At 37.2% G+C, this 19,972-nt stretch overlaps 1 protein-coding gene across 1 annotated transcript in view; it reads right to left on the bottom strand.

Moving 5' to 3' along the window:
• The window catches only part of LNPEP (leucyl and cystinyl aminopeptidase), a 91,224-nt gene that overhangs the window by 26,737 nt on the left and 44,515 nt on the right, over positions 1–19,972 (bottom strand). The window contains 4 exon segments of the mRNA NM_001105291.1: positions 4,814–4,948; positions 6,768–6,881; positions 8,803–8,957; positions 9,907–10,027. Coding sequence (NP_001098761.1) covers positions 4,814–4,948; positions 6,768–6,881; positions 8,803–8,957; positions 9,907–10,027 — 525 coding nt within the window.

Raw genomic sequence — 19,972 nt, 5'->3', positions numbered from 1 at the left:
GTATGAGGTGCTATCTCATGGTAGTTTTGATTTGCATTTCTCTAATAATCAGTGATGTTGAGTATTTTTTCATGTTCTTGTTGCCCATTTGTATATATTCCTTGGATAAATGTCTATTCAGGTCTTTTGCCCATTTTTCAATGGGCTGTTGGCTTTTTTGCTGTTGAGTTGTATAAGCTCTTTTGTATATTTTAGAGATTAGGCCTTGTCAGTTGCATCATTTGAAACTACTTTCTCCCATTCTGTAAGTTGTCTTTTTGTTTTCATTTTGGTTTCCTTTGCCATGCAAAAGCTTGTCAGTTTGATTAGTTCCCATTGATTTATTTTTGCTTTTATTTCTGTTGTTTTGGGAGACTGACCTGAGAAAATATTCATAAGGTTGATGTCAGAGAATGTTTTGCCTATGTTCTCTTCCAGGAGTTCGATAGTGTCTTGTCTTATACTTAAGTCTTTAAGCCATTTTGAGTTTATTTTCATGCATGGTGTGAGGATGTGTTCTAGTTTATTGATTTGCATGTAGCTGTCCAGGTTTCCCAGCAATTCTTGCTGAAAAGACTGTCTTCTTCACATTTTATATTCTTGCCTCCTTTGTCAAAGATTAACTGACATAGGTGTCTGGGTTTATTTCTGCATCCTCTATTCTATTCCATTGGTCTGTATGTCTGTTTTGGTACCAGTACCACACTGTCTTGATGACTATGGCTTTGTAATATTGCCTGAAGTCTGGGAGAGTTAGGCCTCCTGCTTGGTTTTTGTTTCTTAGAATTGCTTTATTTTAAAGTTTAATTAACAAACAAAAAGTATGTACCCATCTTCATCTTAAACAAATAAATGATGCTCTTCCTTTCCTTAACCCTATGCCTCCTCCAGTTACCACCCTATTTCTTGTTCCTCCTTTGTAGTAAACTGCTCAAAAGAGCTGCATTTGACATTCTCAAATGTCTGCATTTGACATTCTCTATTTGTTCCTTTACCTTTTCTCTTGAGCCATATTCCAAGCATCACTCCACTGAAAGTGGTTTTATGAAAGTTACTGGTGAACTTCATGGTGTCAAACCATGTCGATTCTCAGGCTCACATTCTGGTAGCATTTAATATGACTGATCACCCACTCCTTCCTGAACGTCTTTCTGCACTTGGCCTTGGCATACCACTCTTTTAATTCCTCCCCTATTCAATGGCCGTCCCTTTTGGTATCTTTGGATTGACATGCCTTATCTTTCTCAGGAATAAATTTTGGCATTTAATCTTCATATATCTTTTTCTTTTGGCCTCGCCCATGGCATATGGAAGTTCCCAGGCCAGGGACTGAACCCATGTCACAGGAGTAACCAGAGCCATAGCAGTGACCATGCCAGATCTTTAACCCATGTTCCATGAGGAACTCATCTTCAGACTTCTTTTCTTCTCTAAATTTCTTTCTGGTTGATCTCCTCAACCCCAGGGATTTTAAATGATTCCCAAATTTATAGATCAAACCAGAGTTCCCCTCAATTCCAGACTCATTTCCAGCTCTGTGCCTACTATATATTGTGCACTTCACATGTACTCAAAAGTTGAACTTTTTATTAACTTCCCAATCCATGCCTCCAATAAATAATCTTGTTTCAACAAATAACAACTTCATTTTCCTGGATGTTCAGGCAAAAATTTGACGTCATCTTTGACTCCTCTCTTAATTCCATATCTACTCCATTAGCAAAGGCTGCTGGATTAAACTTTACAATGTATTCCAAATCCAAGCATGCCTCATCACTTCCACTACTACCACCCTTGTCCACACCTCCATCATCTTGCCACTCATCTATTATAACAACCTCCTAACCAGTCATCTTGACTCCATGTGATGTTGAGGTAAGGTAATCTTTTAAAAGAAATAAAAGTCATACTATGGTACTTTCTTTATCAAATGGTTTTTCATTCCACTTTGCATAAAATAAAGTTATCATGTCTAATTAGACCCTACAATGATCTGGCTTCCTATAATTCCTCTCACTTCATCTACTACTTTCTCTGTGTTTATTCTACTTCAGACACATTGGCTCCTTGCTGGTGCTTGATCATGCCAAGCAATCTCTCATCTCAAGCTCTGGGGTGGGGCTCCCCAAGACAAGCCCCTGGTATGATGATGTGTTGGGGGGCTCATAGGACTCGGTATATAGTCATATTCACCATATGATTTATTACTGTGAAAGGGTATGAAGTGAAATTAGCTAAGGGAAAAAGTTTATGGGGTGAACAGGTACAAGCTTCCAAGAGTCCTCTGCAGTGGAGTCAGACAGGATGCACTTAATTCCTTCAGCAACAAGTTGTAATAACATGTATGAAATGCCTATCAGGCAAGTTCATTAGCGATTCACTACCCAGGATTTTTATTGAGAGCTAGTCATGGAGGTATCCTCTGCACAGCAAGTACCAAAATTCCAGACTCCCAGAAGGAAAACAGATGCTTAGCATAAACTACATTGTACAGTTTGGGCACATGAGCCATTTTTATCAGGGCATGGTGGGAACTCTTCCAAAATCCAAGTTCCCAGATATCAGCCAAGGGCCAATTTTACAACTATACCTTACTAAGGCTGGCAGTCTCAGGCCTGCTACGTTAACTGATTTCTGCACACAAGCCCTATGCGTTGGTTATTTCCTCTGCCTAGAACATTCTCCTAGAAGTCTACGTCTCATTCCCTCACATCCTTTAGGTGGTATTCACATATCACTGTATCAGTGGTCTTCCCCAACTGTAAAACTGCGTTACCTTTGTCACTCTCATTTCTCTTACCATGCTTTATTTTCATATTGGCACTTACTACCAAACATAATACCTATTTATTTATTCATTTTATCATCTCTGTCCCTATCTCTGATCCCTGAAATGGAAGTTCCATGGTACAAACGACATAGTCCACCTTGTTTCCTGATGTATTCCCAGCCCCTAGGACAATGCTAAGTACATGGCTGGTACTTGCACAGTTTGCCAAATGACTGAATTCTCATAGGGCAACCTCCATCAGATTTAGGCTTAAAGATTAGGAATATCATATAGAACATGTCTTTCAAACATACTTCCCTCCTGATACGTCCTTCTTGTACACAACAGTGGTAAACTATCCGGTATCCTATTTTTCTCAATTATGTGGGATATTTGCCAGATTCCCAATTCTGAAATAAGCAGTTACTATACGGACGGGGAGGGGTTAGGTATGCTGTGGAGACAACATGCTCAGAAGATGATGAATTCTGGGTTTGGAGAGTGGCGGGGGTGGGGGTCAAAGGAAGAAAGAGCCGTGTAACAACAGATCATGAAATAGCTGTCCTGTATAACAACGAAGCATACACTGTAACATCTTCTGTATTGGCAGGTCTAGTATGGGCTTTAAAAAATACAACATGTAGCAGTAGCTCTAATTGGAATATATCTAATATAGCTAAGTGAACTCCTGATTTCCTTATTTACCAACAGCACTACCATTCTCCCTGAGAGTCAGCCTTGAACCTGGAAAACATTTCTGCCTCCTTCTTTATCTGCCTGACCCTGTCACCAAGTCCTTCAAATACTTCCCTCCATCCAGGGTTTTTTCACACCCATCATTTTCCTTCCATCTCATTTCCACTCCTATTTTTAAACTTTCACCATTTCATGCGTGGACTTCAGAAACAATGTATGGTTTTAGGTCTCTTGCCACTTAAATCTACTTTATAAACTGAAACAAGGTAATTCTACTAAACAGTCACTTTAATGAAGCCATTCCTCTATTTAAAACTTTCTAAAGCTTCCCACTGATTATAGAGAAAAGTCCAGATTCCTGATGGCATTCTGGACCTTCCCCAACCTGCCTTTCTCATCTCTCCCCTACTCCACATATGGCTTCCACTGCAAACATTTACTCTCTAAATAAAAATTTCCTGCCCAGTAGTATTCCTGACTTTTTCTTTGCAGACCCCACCGTCCTATTCTTGCTCTATTCTACTGTACCCATTCCTCTTTACCTGTATTCTTCCTATTATTTAATCCATCTTAATTTTCATTTTCTTCCAAAAAATTTCTCTTCATTATCTCTGGCAAAAATATTCTATACTTGCACTTAGCACGTATTATCTCTTATTGCTTCACAAGTACTCACCCCCCTAAACTATGGATCTTTTGATGACATGAACTGTAACTCATGTGTTTTATATATCTTCCTCTCTGTCCAAGACAGGGATTCAGTTTATGGTCTTAATCCGACAACCAGAGTAAGGAGGCAAACAAGCCGTAACAGTCAGTCCTCCCTCCCAACACAAATGTAAATGGCACTGTTATCCCTGTTCTGTTCTGACTTCTAATCATCCTAATCAGGTTTCTAGCTTTCTATTTTGTTTCACCCTCAAACCTCGAGTCTATGTTTTTATTTCTACAATAAATCCAATTCTTAAAAACTTCCTTTTGCTTACTTGTTTTGGCAGTTCTGACTTTGGAACATACCTCAATCCTGAATAACACAGCCAAGGCTTAGAACCTTCCCTGGACATAATATACCTGTAGATCTGGACAGTGATCCAACTTTAAAAGATTGTATTACTATTAAGATCAGTTGACCAGAACCCTAATCCAGAACTTAAACAAGAGACAGAGGGAAAAAAAAAAGAAAATCCAGGTGAAGACAGGACCGAGATTTAAACAGAAAAAAGCAAATGTCTTAAGGTATAACAGGATACCTGAAAAATAATACTTATTTTAATCTTTAAAATAATCTAAATTAGGCAGCTTACTCACTCACATATGAAATTAATTTGTAACCTACTCCAGGTACTTTTTTTTTGTGCATAGCAATACCTTAAAGTAGGAAAGAGAATCAAACATTTCTTCAATCTGTTCTGAAGACTGAACAGACGACGATGATATTGGATGAGATGAATTCAAGGAATCTTTCTTCAGGGTTTTAAATCGAGCATCTAAGAAATCTTCATACTAGCAAAAAAAAAAAAATGAAACAGATTAAGAAACTATGAGCAGTATTAAAGGCAGAAGCAAGTATAATCATTATTTATATGCATTAGACTAATTACTGTTTAAGGTCATTATAAAAAATTAACTAGCTTCAATAAACTTCGGAAATAAGCTTTTGAAAATGTAGGAAGAATGTGGTATTTATGCATATCCCTTACGTTTAAAAATAAAATTATAATTTTCTGGACCCATGGAAAACAGTGATTCCTAAACAGCAGCATAAGGATGAAATAACAATCTACTACTAAAGCAACCAAACGCTAAATCCAGATATTCAAGATGAATATTTAAAAATGGTTAGTATAAGTTTGTAAAATAAAATCTGAAATTAAAAAAAAGGAGCTGACTTCTCATACATAATCTAGTTTTTCTATTAAGAAACACTTCCCTTAACTGAGGTTCATTTGAAGTAAAATATAACTCTTAAACAGAAAAGAAATCTTTGAGACCTCAGCAGATGAGCTCCCCTAGATATACACCAGAAGTTTTTAAACATTCTGGGCACCACCAAGTGGTGAAATTGTATATTCCAGTGCTCAATTAAGTAGCATACACAGATTTAGAATACTTTGCTTAAAAGAAGTTCATTTTACCACTTAAAACTTCTGAACAGTCCCATACAAAATGTCGGACTGAAAGCTCTAAGAGACTCCTCTTCTGAAGCAGTCTTTGATCATATATCCAAGAAGTTTAATAGAAAGTCACAGAATTTTAGAGTTGAAAGGGATCTTTATATGTTTCCACCTATTGCTTGAATTCTTTGGCAGTATCTGTCATATCATGACCTAGTAGGTCCAAATACCTCCAAGGAAAAGAAGCATCTCCAGAGTCTGATAACACAGTAACAACATCACCATGCTCTCTAGAACAGAATGATGTTCCAGGTGTTTGAAAATACAGTTTGTAACTAAAAAGGGCAAATTATTTGTCTCTATCAATTTACGTATCACTGTTATAAGAATGATCACAGTGATAATAAAGACAGCACTGCTACAAAATTACCTAATGTCCTTCTCTCTTTATATATAGGATAAAAAGGTTTGTTTTGCAAAAAGGCTTTTCAACTTTATCTAAATTCCCTCAGGCAGAAGGGCCAGATCTATTAAAAACAGAAGGTAGCAAAGGAATTTAAAATGTCTATCTTAATAGCAAAGTATAAAAATAATTTCACATAGTATCAGCTCTCTGAAATACATCAGTAAATAAAAGCGTAAATTTTTAAATTTTTTAAATGATTTTTATTTTTTCCATTATATTATTGGTCTACAGTGTTCAGTCAATTCTCTACTGTACAGCAAAGTGAACCAGTCACATATATATATATATATATATATGTGTATATATATATATATATATATATATGTGTATATATATATATATGTATATGGCTATATCTATCTATATACACATTTTTTTTTCTCATATTATCCTCCACCATGCTCCATCACAAATGACTAGATACAGTTCCCAGGGCTATACAGCAGGATCTCATTGCTTATCTATCCCAAATGCAATAGTTTGCATCTAATAACCCCACGCTCCCAGTCCATTCCACTCCCTCCCCCTCTCCCTTGCCAACTGCAAGTCTGTTCTTCAAGAAAAAGCATAATTTTCATTGTCAAATGTCAAGAGGTATAGAGCTCAGTAACAAGGGTCAGTTTTATTGCATCTTTCTAGAAGCATTTTTATTACTCCAAGTGCATGGAAAATACATGTCAAGTCTGATTTCACTATTTCTCCCCCTAGCAATCAGAGTAGGGCTAACAAAGAGTGTACTTACACTGGAGAGCTCTTGAAATATTTTTTCCAAAGAGAAATATTCCATGAAAGTAGCAAAACCTTCATTCAGCCATACGTCGTTCCACCACTGCATTGTTACCAGATTACCGAACCACTGCGGAGATAGACAAACTGCTAACCAACCTTACATTCTCAAGAATTTTCTAATAATTGAATTGTCAGGTTAATTACCTACAGATTACAATTACTTAAAAATACACTTATTATAATTAAGACAAACTACATCCAAATTAAAGGCTTACAAAGAAATGATATTTGTAAGATAAATTCACTTTAAAAGTGAAAATTCAACATTTTACCTTAAAGGAAACAAGTGAGAAAGACAATATGCACTTTTATCAATATAACACACACTACTAGGTAAACAAAAACAGTTTTAGTCATGTCACTAAAACTTCCTATGTAATGAAATTATTCTACTTTCTATTATGAAATTAGTAGTATTATTTTCCATTGTGTCTACATCATGAAAACCAAAAAATAAATTCCTATGCGAGAGATGTTCCTGCAGGCAGAGGGCCTGCACTTCTTTCTGTTCTTGAGCCTGGTTCTCCTGAGTCACCCAATTAGGGCAGTATTTACAAGATTCCCAAAAGAATTCAAACGACATTCTCTAAGAAAGTTGGCATGCAAACAAATAGATGAAATAAGAAAGACCTTTAAATGGCTTTTTCTTTTTCTTTCTCTTTTTAGGGCCACATGTGCGGCACATGGAAGTTCCCAGGCTAGGGGTCGAATAAGCAACATGGTATCTGAGCTGCGTCTGTGACCTACATCACAGCTCATAGCAACGCCAGATCCTTAACCACTGAGCGAGGCCAGGGATCAAACCCGCATCCTCATGGACTCTTATTATTTTCCACAGTGGAAATAATAGATAACAGAAATTTACTTTTTAGTTTTCATGATGGTTGTAGACACCGTGGAAAATAATATTACTAATTTTATGAAAGAAAGTAATAGCGGGTTCGTTACTGCTGAGCCACAATGGGAACTCCAAATGGCTTTTTCCATGAGGTAGTAAGAAAAAATGATGTGAAACTCCCCTAAAAAACATCTCCAAATCCCTGAAATAAAGCGTGAGATGAAGGGTGAACAATTTAGCCATTGTGGCCAAGGGCTTGTAGGTATTGAAACAAAACATGTTTGAGAATAGCAAAAGCATGTTCTTCAAAGATATTGCCTTAAAACTTGTATCTGAAAAAGATGACTGCTAAGCCCTAAAGAAGATGTAAAAGAGAAATACTCCTCCAGTGGTTCTGGCCCAGAGCCAACGGGCCGAGAGCAGATCCCCTCACAACATCTCCGTGCCTACTGTAACAGCAATAAGTAAGCATACGCTTCAGGTGCTCAAGTGTCCTGTAAGTCCTCACAAGGGCTGTAGAACCGGCAACAGCCTGTGTCTGAGCCAGGCAGTCAACTGAGCAGAGCATGCCCTACTCTCATCTTCCCACCATCAGGACAGCCCCAAACCTACCCTTCCCTGACAGGCACCGTATCGAGGGCATGACAGAGACAAGGTGTTGGGGAATAAAGTGGAGGGTTCATGTACCCATACAATTTTCTTGCTTTTTCTCTACATCACACAAAGTTCCTTTCCTCTCCCAAATTAAGAACCCAGTTCTAGCAGAAGACAAAAAATTAAATCTAGTCCTGACAACTACAGTCCAAGGGTTGTGAGAAGAGAATGCATCTTAGGGAAAGGTTTCTTCCCCATCAAGTTATACTGTGTGGCTGGCATGTGTCAGAAGCGAAACAGCTATGTATTATGGGGGGAGAGGGGGAGAGCGAGCTGTTGAGGAGAGTTTGGTTCTTCAAGGCTCAGGGCTGCCACTTATTAGCTGCATAACTCTGGGCAAGTAACTTACTAAAGCTGAGTCTCAGTTTTTACATCTGTAAAATGGGATTACTAGATAGCATTTTATCTGAAAATTAAAACTGTGTTAAAAAAAGCATCATTTTATTATGAAAGGCAGACCATGGGTATGAGATATAACAGCCTTGGTTGCTGATACCTGATGCGCCAGCTCGTGAGCAATGATTTTGGTAACCAGTTTTCTATCCGTCACTGAAGAAGTATTATTATCATAGAGAAGTGTCTCTTCTCGGAAGGTGAGCAAACCCCAGTTTTCCATTGCTCCTGCTTCAAAGTCAGGAATAGCCACCAAATCTGCACAAAAGAAGAAAGAAATGATCAATTTTCCCCCAACAAAGGCACTCCCTAGTTAAAATCAAAATATTTTACCTGTTAGTCTATCATGGAATCAGAAGCAGTGAGTTCATTTTATACTCCTTAGGAACGGAGCCTTCTTGGCCCTGTAATGCTCCTCATCTATCTGTCATCTGAGGAAGACTTGATCAACCCCCAGTAGGGTCACTGTTTCTATGTCCCTAAATCCTTCAAAATGAATAACTTCTGAGAGCCACGACAAAATGCAGAACCAACGCTCTTCTGTCTAAAACCAGCTCCATGTTGAACAGCCCTGAAATGCTCTTGCTTTACTGAGCTCCCATTACTCTCATTATTATTTGAATTATGAATTTCTTTTTCTTTTTTTCTTTTTTTTTTTTGACCTAGAAGGGCCGCACCCGCGGCATATGGAGGTTCCCAGGCTAGGGGTCTAATCAGAGCTGTAGCTGCTGGCCTTTGCCAGAGCCACAACAATGCCAGATCCGAGCCGTGTCTGCAACCTACACCACAGCTCACGGCAACACCGGATCCTTAACCCAGTGAGTGAGGCCAGGGATGGAACTTGCAACCCCATGGTTCCTAGTGGGATTTGTTAACCATTGAGCCATGATGTGAACTCCCTGAATTAGGAATTTCTTAGGAAATTAGAATTAGTCAAACTCCAGACTAAGTCCTAAGTAAATTCCCAATAACACAGCACTTTGAAATAGCCCCATAAACTTCTGTTTCAGGCTCCACGTTCAGATACATTCATGGAATCTAAATAACCTTAACAAATACAAATTTTAAAGCACTAATAGTGTTTCTTGGTTTTCTTTTAAAATAACTTTGGCAAAAGATCTTTCTTCAAAAGGCAATTGCAAAATGAATCCAATGATGAACTTCATTATAATGGTAACGAAAATCAGAGGCACTGTTTGATTCTTACCCAATTTCTTTAGTGGGTACTGAATTTCAAAGTAGTTTTGATAAAACTCAAGAAGCTTCACAGTTGTTTCCAAGGCATGGTGAACTTGACCAATCTTTTCTGGGACAGCATATATAGAAACCTACAAGGAAACAGGTATGATGTAAGGACAGGTGCAATTAAAACGGCATGATATTCAGGTGAACACCGTCATGATTAGCTTATCCGAGAACTACATAGAGAGGTTTGAGATTTCTACAGACAGAAACTCTTGCTCATCGTTCTTTTAGCCCCTGTAAGATTTAGCAAGTCACTCCACACATACAACAATGTTCAAAACACTGATTCCTTTTTTTAAAAGGTTAACATAATCTCCAAAATAAACTATTTTGAATCAATATAAACTTATAAAAATCTGCCTGTTTAATTTTATGATATTCTTCTCTTCCTCTCTGTTACCGCAGTCACTGTTCCTTGCCTATGAGCTATCGAATTGTGAATTATTTGAAGGAGAAAACTAAGTTTTCATCTTTTTAGCACCTATCTCGGTGCCTGGCATTGAGCAGGCATTCAATACAGAGGAGTCACAGCTTAGAAGGGGTTTAGTTCAAACATAAACACCTAAGACAGAAATGGCACATTTGCTGACATTACCCTGGGAAAACCTATCAGAGACCAACACGTTCTCTTTCAGTAAGTATGGTTCAGCCAGTTTTTATCCAGCCTTGAAACAGCTTCCTTCCTTTGAGTCACTGGCTTGTTTTTATGGACCATGTTGTATCAAAAGTAATCACACCTCTCAGAGTGAAATGTTGACTGAGTGGCACACAGTCACCAATACCAACTAAGGGGATAACAGGATTCATGCCCCCAATGCCTATTCACTCAAGGTCACGTGCTCCAGAGAAGAAGCACTTACCCATGTTATTTAAACTGGTATTCTTTCTCTCCTTTTCTGATTAAGTATTAAGTTAAACACATGTGATATGACTAACCATGTATGTCTTATCAGTAAAGTATCAACAAGCAAAATATATATGTATGTAGGACGAGGTCACTGTGCTGTGCAGCAAAACTGACCCAATGAGCTGCAAGTCAACTATACTCTAATAAAAATTTTTAAAAAAGAATGAGGAGTTCCCGTTGTGGCTCAGTGGTTAGCGAACCCGACTAGCATCCATGAGGACATGGGTTTGATCTCTGGCCTTGCTCTGTGGGTTAAGGATTCGGCATTTCTGTGAGCTGTGGTGTGGGTCGCAGATGCTGCTCAGATCCAGCATTGCTGTGGCTATGGTGGCATAAGCTGGCAGCTTCAGCTCCGATTGGACCCCTGGCCTGGGAACCTCCATATGCCATGGGTTCAGCCCTAAAAAGACCAAAAAAAAAAAAAAAAAAAGAATGAAAGAAAATAGGCTATATGAAAACTATAAATATAAAACCACATGCAGAGAGCAAAATGAAAGGCAAAGTTTAAGCAATTATATTAAAAGCAGTAGGTTTTAAAGAGCAATATTCATTGTTTTTCAATTGACTGAATTAAAAAAAAAAAAAAGTCTTCCGTACCCAACTTGGGAAAGTAGGATATGGACAAAACCCAGCAGAAGATAAAAGCCTCAAAATAAAGATCTCAACAGGTGGGAAATGGAGACCTACTGAATAATTCATCATCTGGAAAAAAATACATTGGTAAACTCTAAACCCAAATTAATTTTAGTCTCTCATTAAAACACTGAAAAACTGTCAGCACTTTCTAAGAGGTTAAATAGATTTCAGCCATAATTGTCTTTATGTGGGGCTTAGTCTACATAACACATGCATTAATCCCAGAAATACAGAACTAACATGGCATAAAAATTAAATGTAAAAAAAAAAAGCTTTAAGAAAATGTTTTAAGTAAACAAATGACCAAATTAAATGTATGAGCTCTGTAGTTACACTGCCAGGTTTAAATCACTGCTAGTTGTATGACCTTGAGCAGGTATTTAACCTCCATCTCCTCATCTAAAAAATGGTGATAAAGGTCGCTCTTACCCTAATAAGGTTGCTGTGAGAATTAAATGAGCTGATACACATAGGGCTTATTTTAGTGCCTGCCACAAAACAGGTGTTCAACAAAGGGCAGTTATTATCATTATTACAAATAGAGTCCCATTAGAAATGAGGTAAAATATGTGTGAGTGGGGCATCTGAGGCAGCAGTTACAGGAAGAAGAATCAAGTGTTAGGACGGAAGTTAGCCATTTGAAAAAATGGCGCTTTCTAAAGTAACTATGGAAGCAACCTCACCTCTCACGTCATGTGGCCAAGGGTACTTCACCAGCCCAGCACTCAAACACCTGCAGCCCTTGGTACAGGGCTGTAACCATAGCTTACTAATTCGGTGAGCACCTGCCAGAGCAACTACAGGCTTTTCCTGCAGACGTACACACTTCCTGTTTCATCCCCCCTCCCAGGCCAGTGTCAGCACAGAACAAAACAGAACAAAACAAAAGCCTGACATGCTCCTCCTAAATCTCTAACCACCATGATACATAACTGCATCAAGACCACTTAGACTTTGAGACAAGTCTTCATTCTCTCTGCCTATCTTTTTCCAGACTTATGTTCCAGTCAAGGCAATCACCCAGAAGATGCTATCCCAATAGAAACACCACCCATATATCCCAGATTCCTCCTCAACCATCCTCCTGCTACATACACCACTGAGCCACTCCCATCACTTGTGTGTGAAAGCACCTTTCCTTAGAGGAAAAGTAAAGGGAAAAAAAAGAAAGTCACATGAAGCAGAAAGCTGACCAAAGGATCCACTTAGTCCCACTCCTGGAATACAATGATTAGGCAGAAAGGTAGTTTGGTATTTTCTATTCTCTTTTTGTTTAATAAAAAAAACATGTTATGAATTCTCACTAGAAATAAATCACTGGTCACTATAATTATTAATATAATTATTATGATGCTTGTTTTAAGAGCAACAGAAGCAGTAAGAAATAAAGAGAGCAAACTAGCTCCACAAGGATGTTTTGTGCAGCACTCTGGTAAGAGCACTTCAAACACTGATGGATGCCAGTCAACTGGCCCTCAGGCCTTAAGACCTACAACTTAAAACTTTTCCTGCTAGATCTCTTACTTAGATCTAAGAGATTTCTAAAAGATACATAAAATGTGTGTAAGATCTCCTGGTGAAGTTTCAGAGAAAAGTTAAGACTGGGGAATAGCAGATTTGTTAGGTTTAACTTACTCTGTTCCTTAATTTAATAAAAAGTAAGAATTAGATAAAAGCAAAATCAGAACCAAACTTCATCCCCCCCCTCAAAGAACAATAATAAGGCCTGTAAGATTTACAAAGAAAATACTGCAATCTTCCAACACTAATTTTCCTGAAATACACCAGCCTTCCTCAACAGACAGGTGAACACACACAAAAAAGCACAAATTCTTTTAAAAAAAAAAGACAAACACCAGAATGAAGTTTATCCAGAACAATTAGCTGGGACTTGAGACTTGAGGAGAATGATATAAATGATGTATAATGTCCCTAGCTGGTGGAAGTATACTTGAGGTAGAAATGCTGTTAATGCAAATTTGGAATTAAGTCCATGTTCCTGACTTAATATGACTAAAATAAAATAATGATTTCACATGGATAATACTATTGAAGGTTCTGTTTGAATGTTAAATAGATGTGGTAGCCATATCTGACTAACCACCAATGGATTGAGAGTCTACAAATTAGACCTGTTATGGTAAAAACAAAACCAGGCAGTGGCAAAAACAAAGCAAAAACCTCAAGACAAACTGATAAAGCAGTGTATTTTAAAACTGGCCTAGGATTTTCTAAGTAATTATGGCATTCCTAAATGTATGGCATTTAAAGGAACACTGAAAAGTGGACAGAAATGATAAAACAAATGCTCCTCTTTTTTTTAGGTCTTTGACAATATAGTAGTCTTTATCAATGAACAGGAGACATTTAATAAGCTGCAGTCAACTTTGACATTTTCAGTTGTTTGCTAAGACTGACATGAGTAAGTGAAGCCCTACTACCTGATTTTTGAAGCTTGTGAAATAGGCCTAGTGTCAAATATTACAAAATAGAATCCATCCTAGAGATTACAACATTTCAGTGTACCAAAAAGCCTTTTTAGACTCTAAGCCTGAATTTCTGATCTCCATACCTACTGAAATTATGTCACTTGGCATAAGAAGCAGTATATTGTGGTAGTATGATTCTGACTACCATTTACTAGCTAAGTAATCTTGGGTCAATTACTTAACCTCTCTGAGACACTGTTTCTTTATCAGCAATATTAGGCAAATGCCTCCCCCTCATTTAGTTTATAAAATAAAAAGATGTTTGTAAGTAAGAGTTTAAGACATCTGCTAACACAGAGTATAATTTCAAACATGCTAGATTCTTCCACATTCCCTAATGAAAAGAGAAAATTCATAAAAAAATGTTTATCTGTATAACATCAATTTTTTTAAAACACATTTACTAATAGGTAGCATTAAAATGATAAAGATTATTTATATCTACAAATATACATAGGAGTTTACAATATATATATGCATAGGGAATAAAGAGAAGGCACTTTCTTTGTGTGTGTTACATTTGCCAGGTACTGAACATTTTACAGGAATTAAAAAAAATTAATCCTTGAGAGGGCAAGCTAATATAGGCCATATAGTACTAGAGTTGTTGAAGGTGAGGTTTAGAGAATTACAGAGCAGTCTGCCCAGGCATACACAGCTGGAGGGCTATAGAGGACTGATCTGAACCCAGGTAGATGCCAGAGTCCATGTTTAACAACATTTCTTCCTAATACATGTAAATGGAAAGCAAAAAAAAAAAAAAAAAAAAAAAAAAAAAAAAAAAAAGTAACCTGAAGCTCCTTTCTCTCCAGTCGACTCTTGAAAATGAAGAGTTAGAGGTAACAACCCTCTGAGCCGGTGAAAATCTGTGTAAAACTTATAGTCCGCCCTGCGCATCCAAGGATTCAAACAACTGTGAACTGTGTAAGACTGTAATATTTACTCTCGAAAAAATCCACAGTAAATGGACTTGAGTGATGAAACCCATGATGATTAAGTATCAACTGTTGTGGACTAAATATGTATATATGTGAGTGAGTATGTTGTGTGTGGGCGGGGGGGGTGTATAAGGGTATATCTGAGCAACGAATAGTTCAGCTTGGCTAGATAAAAGAGTTCCACTAGAGTAACTGGAAATATAGCTAAATTTTTAAGACGGCCTTGAATATCACAGAATGATGAGTTTGAATGTAATCCTACAGGCAGAAGCCAGAATAGCTGCTGAAGGACAGAATGAGAGAGAGATGGAGAGAGGGGCAGAAGGATAGAGGAATGGATCGGGGGAGGGAGGGAGGAAGGAAGGAAGAGAAAGAGAGAGAGAGAAAGAGAGAGGCAAAGGGGGGGGGATAGAGGGAAAAGAAAAAGCCAAGATGCATACATTTTGGGATAAAATAAAAATGCTGGGGGTTTATATCAAAGAGTGTGATAAGAACTACAACAAAGATGTAACTAAAGTGCTATGAAAGATCAGAGAGAGAATGATCAATCCCAGCTGGGGAAAAAATGAAACAATTCAAGGAGAGGGTGGTACCCAGCTGGGTCTTGAAGAAGCAAGATGATTCTTAAGATTGAGCCTTTTAGGTTTTATCAAGGCTGCAATATCTTCATCATGGACTAAATGTGGGATACAAAAGTTAGAGAGATTAACTGAAATTTTTCAGGTTTAAACCAGTCTTAATATCCTTTCGAAAGGACTCTGAGGAGTTCCCGTCATGGCTCGGTGGAAATAAATCCCACTAGGATCCATGAGGATGTGGGTTCCATTCTTTGGTTTCAATTCGACAAAAATCTAAAGGTGAGTAAATCATATTAAGCACTTACTCAAAGCAGTTTACACTTAGCCTTGAACAGGAGCAGGTCTCCAACCTTTAATGTTGAGCATAAAGTCATACAGCAGTGTTACTACCCTTACCTCTAAGAGTTACGGGGTGGACATGATAATCTTTTCTAACAGAAGGAGAATGTCCTTCTTAGTTAGCAAAATAAGATCCAAATGTACTGTGATTAAAATAAAGTTCTTTAGTCTAGAAAGAAAACTGAAATATAAGTGAATGTGTGCAAAGGGTAGAAAATATTCCCTGGTGGGGATCAAAAATATGAAAAAAATTAAAGAATTTCATCACACTTCTATCATGAGAAATAATCATGTTTAGTTTTAAAAGACTCCTTTCTCCTTTCATTTTATTAGCTTGTGAAGATACTAGCTTTTTTAGGTCTCTACAATGAAATTAAGGCAAAATATCCAACTAATCTTTTACAAACAGATTCGAATGACAAAGAAAAGCAGAGGAGCCTAATAAGAACAAATGGTCAATTTGGACAAATTACAGATATGGCAGACATTTAAATAATCTCTAAGATGAAGAAAACTCAATCAAGACTTGCTTTTTTTTTTTTTTAATGGTACATTTAAATAACTTTCACAACCTGGAGTTTTTCCTCTAAGTACATTTTTACACTCTCTTTTTAAGACTGCACAATGTCCTAGATTTAATGTTGTCATAAATTTTTTTAAGTTGATGGAAATATTCAATATTTATGATACCCAGAATGGTAGCCACTAGCCCTAAGAACACTGGAAATGTGGCTACTGAGACTGAGGAAGTGGATTTTAAATTTAATTAATTTCTACAGTTTAAATAATATAATTAACATAGTAATGTGTAAGTTTAAGGTAGAAAGCATGGGCATTAGATCCACTTACATATTGTGAAATGATTACCTCAGATGCATGAGGTAATCATTACACTTCCATTACCATACATAGTTTTTTTTTTTTTTTTTTTTGCTTTTTAGGATCTCACCTGCAGCATAAGGAATTCCCAGGCTAGGGGTCAAATGGGAGCTACAGCTGCTGGTTTATACCACAGCCACAGCAATGCAGTATCTAAGCCTCGTCTACAACCTATACCACAGCTCACGGCAACACCAGATCCCTGACCCTCTGAGTGACACAAGGGATCAAATCCGCATTCTCGTGGATACTAGTTGGATTTGCTGCCACTGTGCCACAATGGGAACTCCCTCTTCTATTTACTTATTTATTTTTCTGATGAGAATATTTAAGATCTACTCTCTAAACAACTTTCAAATGTATAATACAGTATTAACTGTAATCACCATGCTATACATTAGATGCCCAGAAATTATCTGATAATTGGAAGCTTGGACCCTTTGACCAACATCCTCCCATTTCTTCCACCCCTCAGGCCCTGACAACCACCAGTCTGCTTCAATGAGTTCACTTTTAGATTCCACATTTAAGTGAGGTTATACAGTCTTTGTGTCTCTCTGTCGTATCTCACTCTGCATAATACCCTCAAGGTCCATCCATGCTGTTCCAAACAGCGAGATGTCCTTCTTTCTCATGGCTGAATAACATTCCACTGTGTGTGCATATATATATATATATATACACACACACACACATACACACACATACACACCATATCTTTATCCATTCATCCACAGATAGACACGTAGGTTGTATTATTGTGAATAATAATATTATCACTGTGAGTAATGGTGCAACAAACATAGAATAGCAGTTATTTCTCTGAGATCATGATTTGATTTATGTCCCTTAGATAAATACCCAGAAGTGGATCGCTGGATCCTATGGTGATACTTTTTTTAATTGTTTGAGGAACCCCCATAGTGCTTTCCATAGTGGCTATACCAATTTCCATTCCCACCAACAGTGCACAAGGCTTTCCTTTTTTTCTTTTTTTCTTTTTACTTTTTTTGTTCTTTTCTCCACATCCTTGCCAACACTTGTTTGTTATCTGTCTTTTTGATGGCAGTCATTTTAAAAGGTATGACGTGGTATCTCTTTGAGGTTTTGATTTGCATTTTCCTTCTAATTAGTGATACTGAGCACCTTTTCATGTATCTGTTGGCTATCTGTATGTATTCTTCAGAAGAATGCCTATTCAGTTCCTCTGACCATTTTTTAACTACATTTTTTTTTCTGCTATTGAGATATATGAGTTCCTTATATGTTTTGAATATTAATCTCTTATTAAAGATATATGGTATCTGATATTTTCTTCCATTCTATGGGTGGTCTTTTCATTTTGTTGACTGTTTCTTTTGAGGTGCAGGAGCTTTTTTTGTTTTTTGTTTTTTTGTCTTTTTGCCTCTTCTAGGGCTGCGTCCATGGAATATGGAGGTTCCCAGGCTAGGGGTCGAATTGGAGCTGTAGCCACCAGCCTTTGCCAGAGCCACAGCAACTTGGGATCCGAGCCATGTCTGAGACCCACACCACAACTTACGGCAACACCAGATCCTCAACCCACTGAGCAAGGCCAGGGATCAAACCCGCAACCTCATGGTTCCTAGTCAGATTCGTTAACCACTGCTCCAGGATGGGAACTCTGAGTTGCAGAAGCTTTTTAGTGTGAGGCAGTCCCACTTGGTTTTGGCTTTTGTCACAGGAGTTTTTGGTGTCATATACAAAAAACTGACGTCAAGACCCATGTCAAAGAGCTTTTTGTCTGCTTTCTTCTAGGAATTTTATAGTTTCAGACCTTACATTGAAGTCTTTAATCCATTTTATAAGAGATGAGAGATAAGGGTCCAATTTCATTTTTCTGCACATGATCCAGTTTTCCCAGCACCATTTATTGAAGAGACTACCCTTTCCCTACTGAGTATTCCTAGCTCCCTTGTCAAATATTAGTTGACCATAATTGCAGGGGTTTATTTCTGGGTTCTTGATTCTGTTCCACTGGTCTATGTGTCTATTTTTATATCAGCACCACATTCTCTTGATTACTATACATACTATTTTGATTACTTTATCTTTGTAGTATAGTTAGAAATCAAGAAGTGTGATACCTCCAAATTTGCTTTTTTTCTCTTTCAAGATTGCTCTAGCTATTAGAAGTCTCTAATACACATTTTAGGATTTTTTTTTCTATTTCTGTTGAACATGATATTGAAATTCTATTGCATTAAACCTTCAGACTTTTTTTTTTTTTAAAAAGTTTGGTAGAATTCACTAGAGACTCTGATCTGATCCTGGGCTTTGCTCTGTTGGAAAGTTTTTGATTATTAATTCAATCTCTTTTCATATTACTGATTACTCACAAAATTCAGATTTTTTTATGTCTTCATGATTCAATCTTGGTAGACTCTATGTTCCTAGGTTATCCAGTTTCTTGGGCTATAATTATTCATAGTAGGCTCTTAAAATCCTTTGTATTTCTGTGGTATCAGTGTCCCCTTTTCATTTCTGATTTTGATTTGTCTTTATTAGTCTAGCTAAAGGTTTGTCAATTTCATTTATCTTTCTAAAAAACTAGCTTAGTTTTGTGGATCTTTTCAACTCTTTTTCTGGTATCTATTTATCTTCTCTAATCTTTGTTATTCCTTTCCTTATGCTAACTTTGTGCCTAGTTTGTTCTTCTTTTTCTAGTTTCTTGAGATGTAAAATCAGGTTTATTTGAGATACTTATTTTTTCTTAATGTAGGCATTTATCACTCTAAATTTCCCTCTATAACTACTTTTGATACATCCCATAGAAGGCATACACTACTACATTACACTATTAGAGCATTCTGAATTCTACTATATAATTACCTTTTCCAGTTGTACATTTCCTGTTCCTAATTAGTATCCTTTCATTTCAGCTGGTAAGCACTGCTTTCAGCATTTCTTCTAAGGCAGGTCTAGCAGTAATGGACTCTCTCAGCTTTTTGTCTGGAAAAGTCTCTCTCTCCTTCATTTCTGAAGGATAGCTTTGCTGGATAGATATTCTTAGTTGGCAGGTTTTTTTAAATTTTTATTTCAGTACTTTGAATATATCATTTGATTCTCTCTTGTCTTCTAAGGTTTCTGCTGAGAAATCCACTGATAGACTTATCAGTGTTCCCTGGGAGCTCCCTTATAAGTTACAAGCTTCTTTTCTTTTGCTGCTCTTAAGAGTCTCTTTGACTTCTCACAGTTTTATTATGTATCTTGGAGAAGATCTCTTTAAGCTAAGTTTGATTGG

Source organism: Sus scrofa, chromosome 2, assembly GCF_000003025.6.
Source record: "Sus scrofa isolate TJ Tabasco breed Duroc chromosome 2, Sscrofa11.1, whole genome shotgun sequence".
In the NCBI taxonomy this organism is placed as follows: Eukaryota; Metazoa; Chordata; class Mammalia; order Artiodactyla; family Suidae; genus Sus; species Sus scrofa.
Note: the sequence above shows the minus strand (reverse complement) of the source record. Positions and strands in the feature narration are given on the sequence as shown.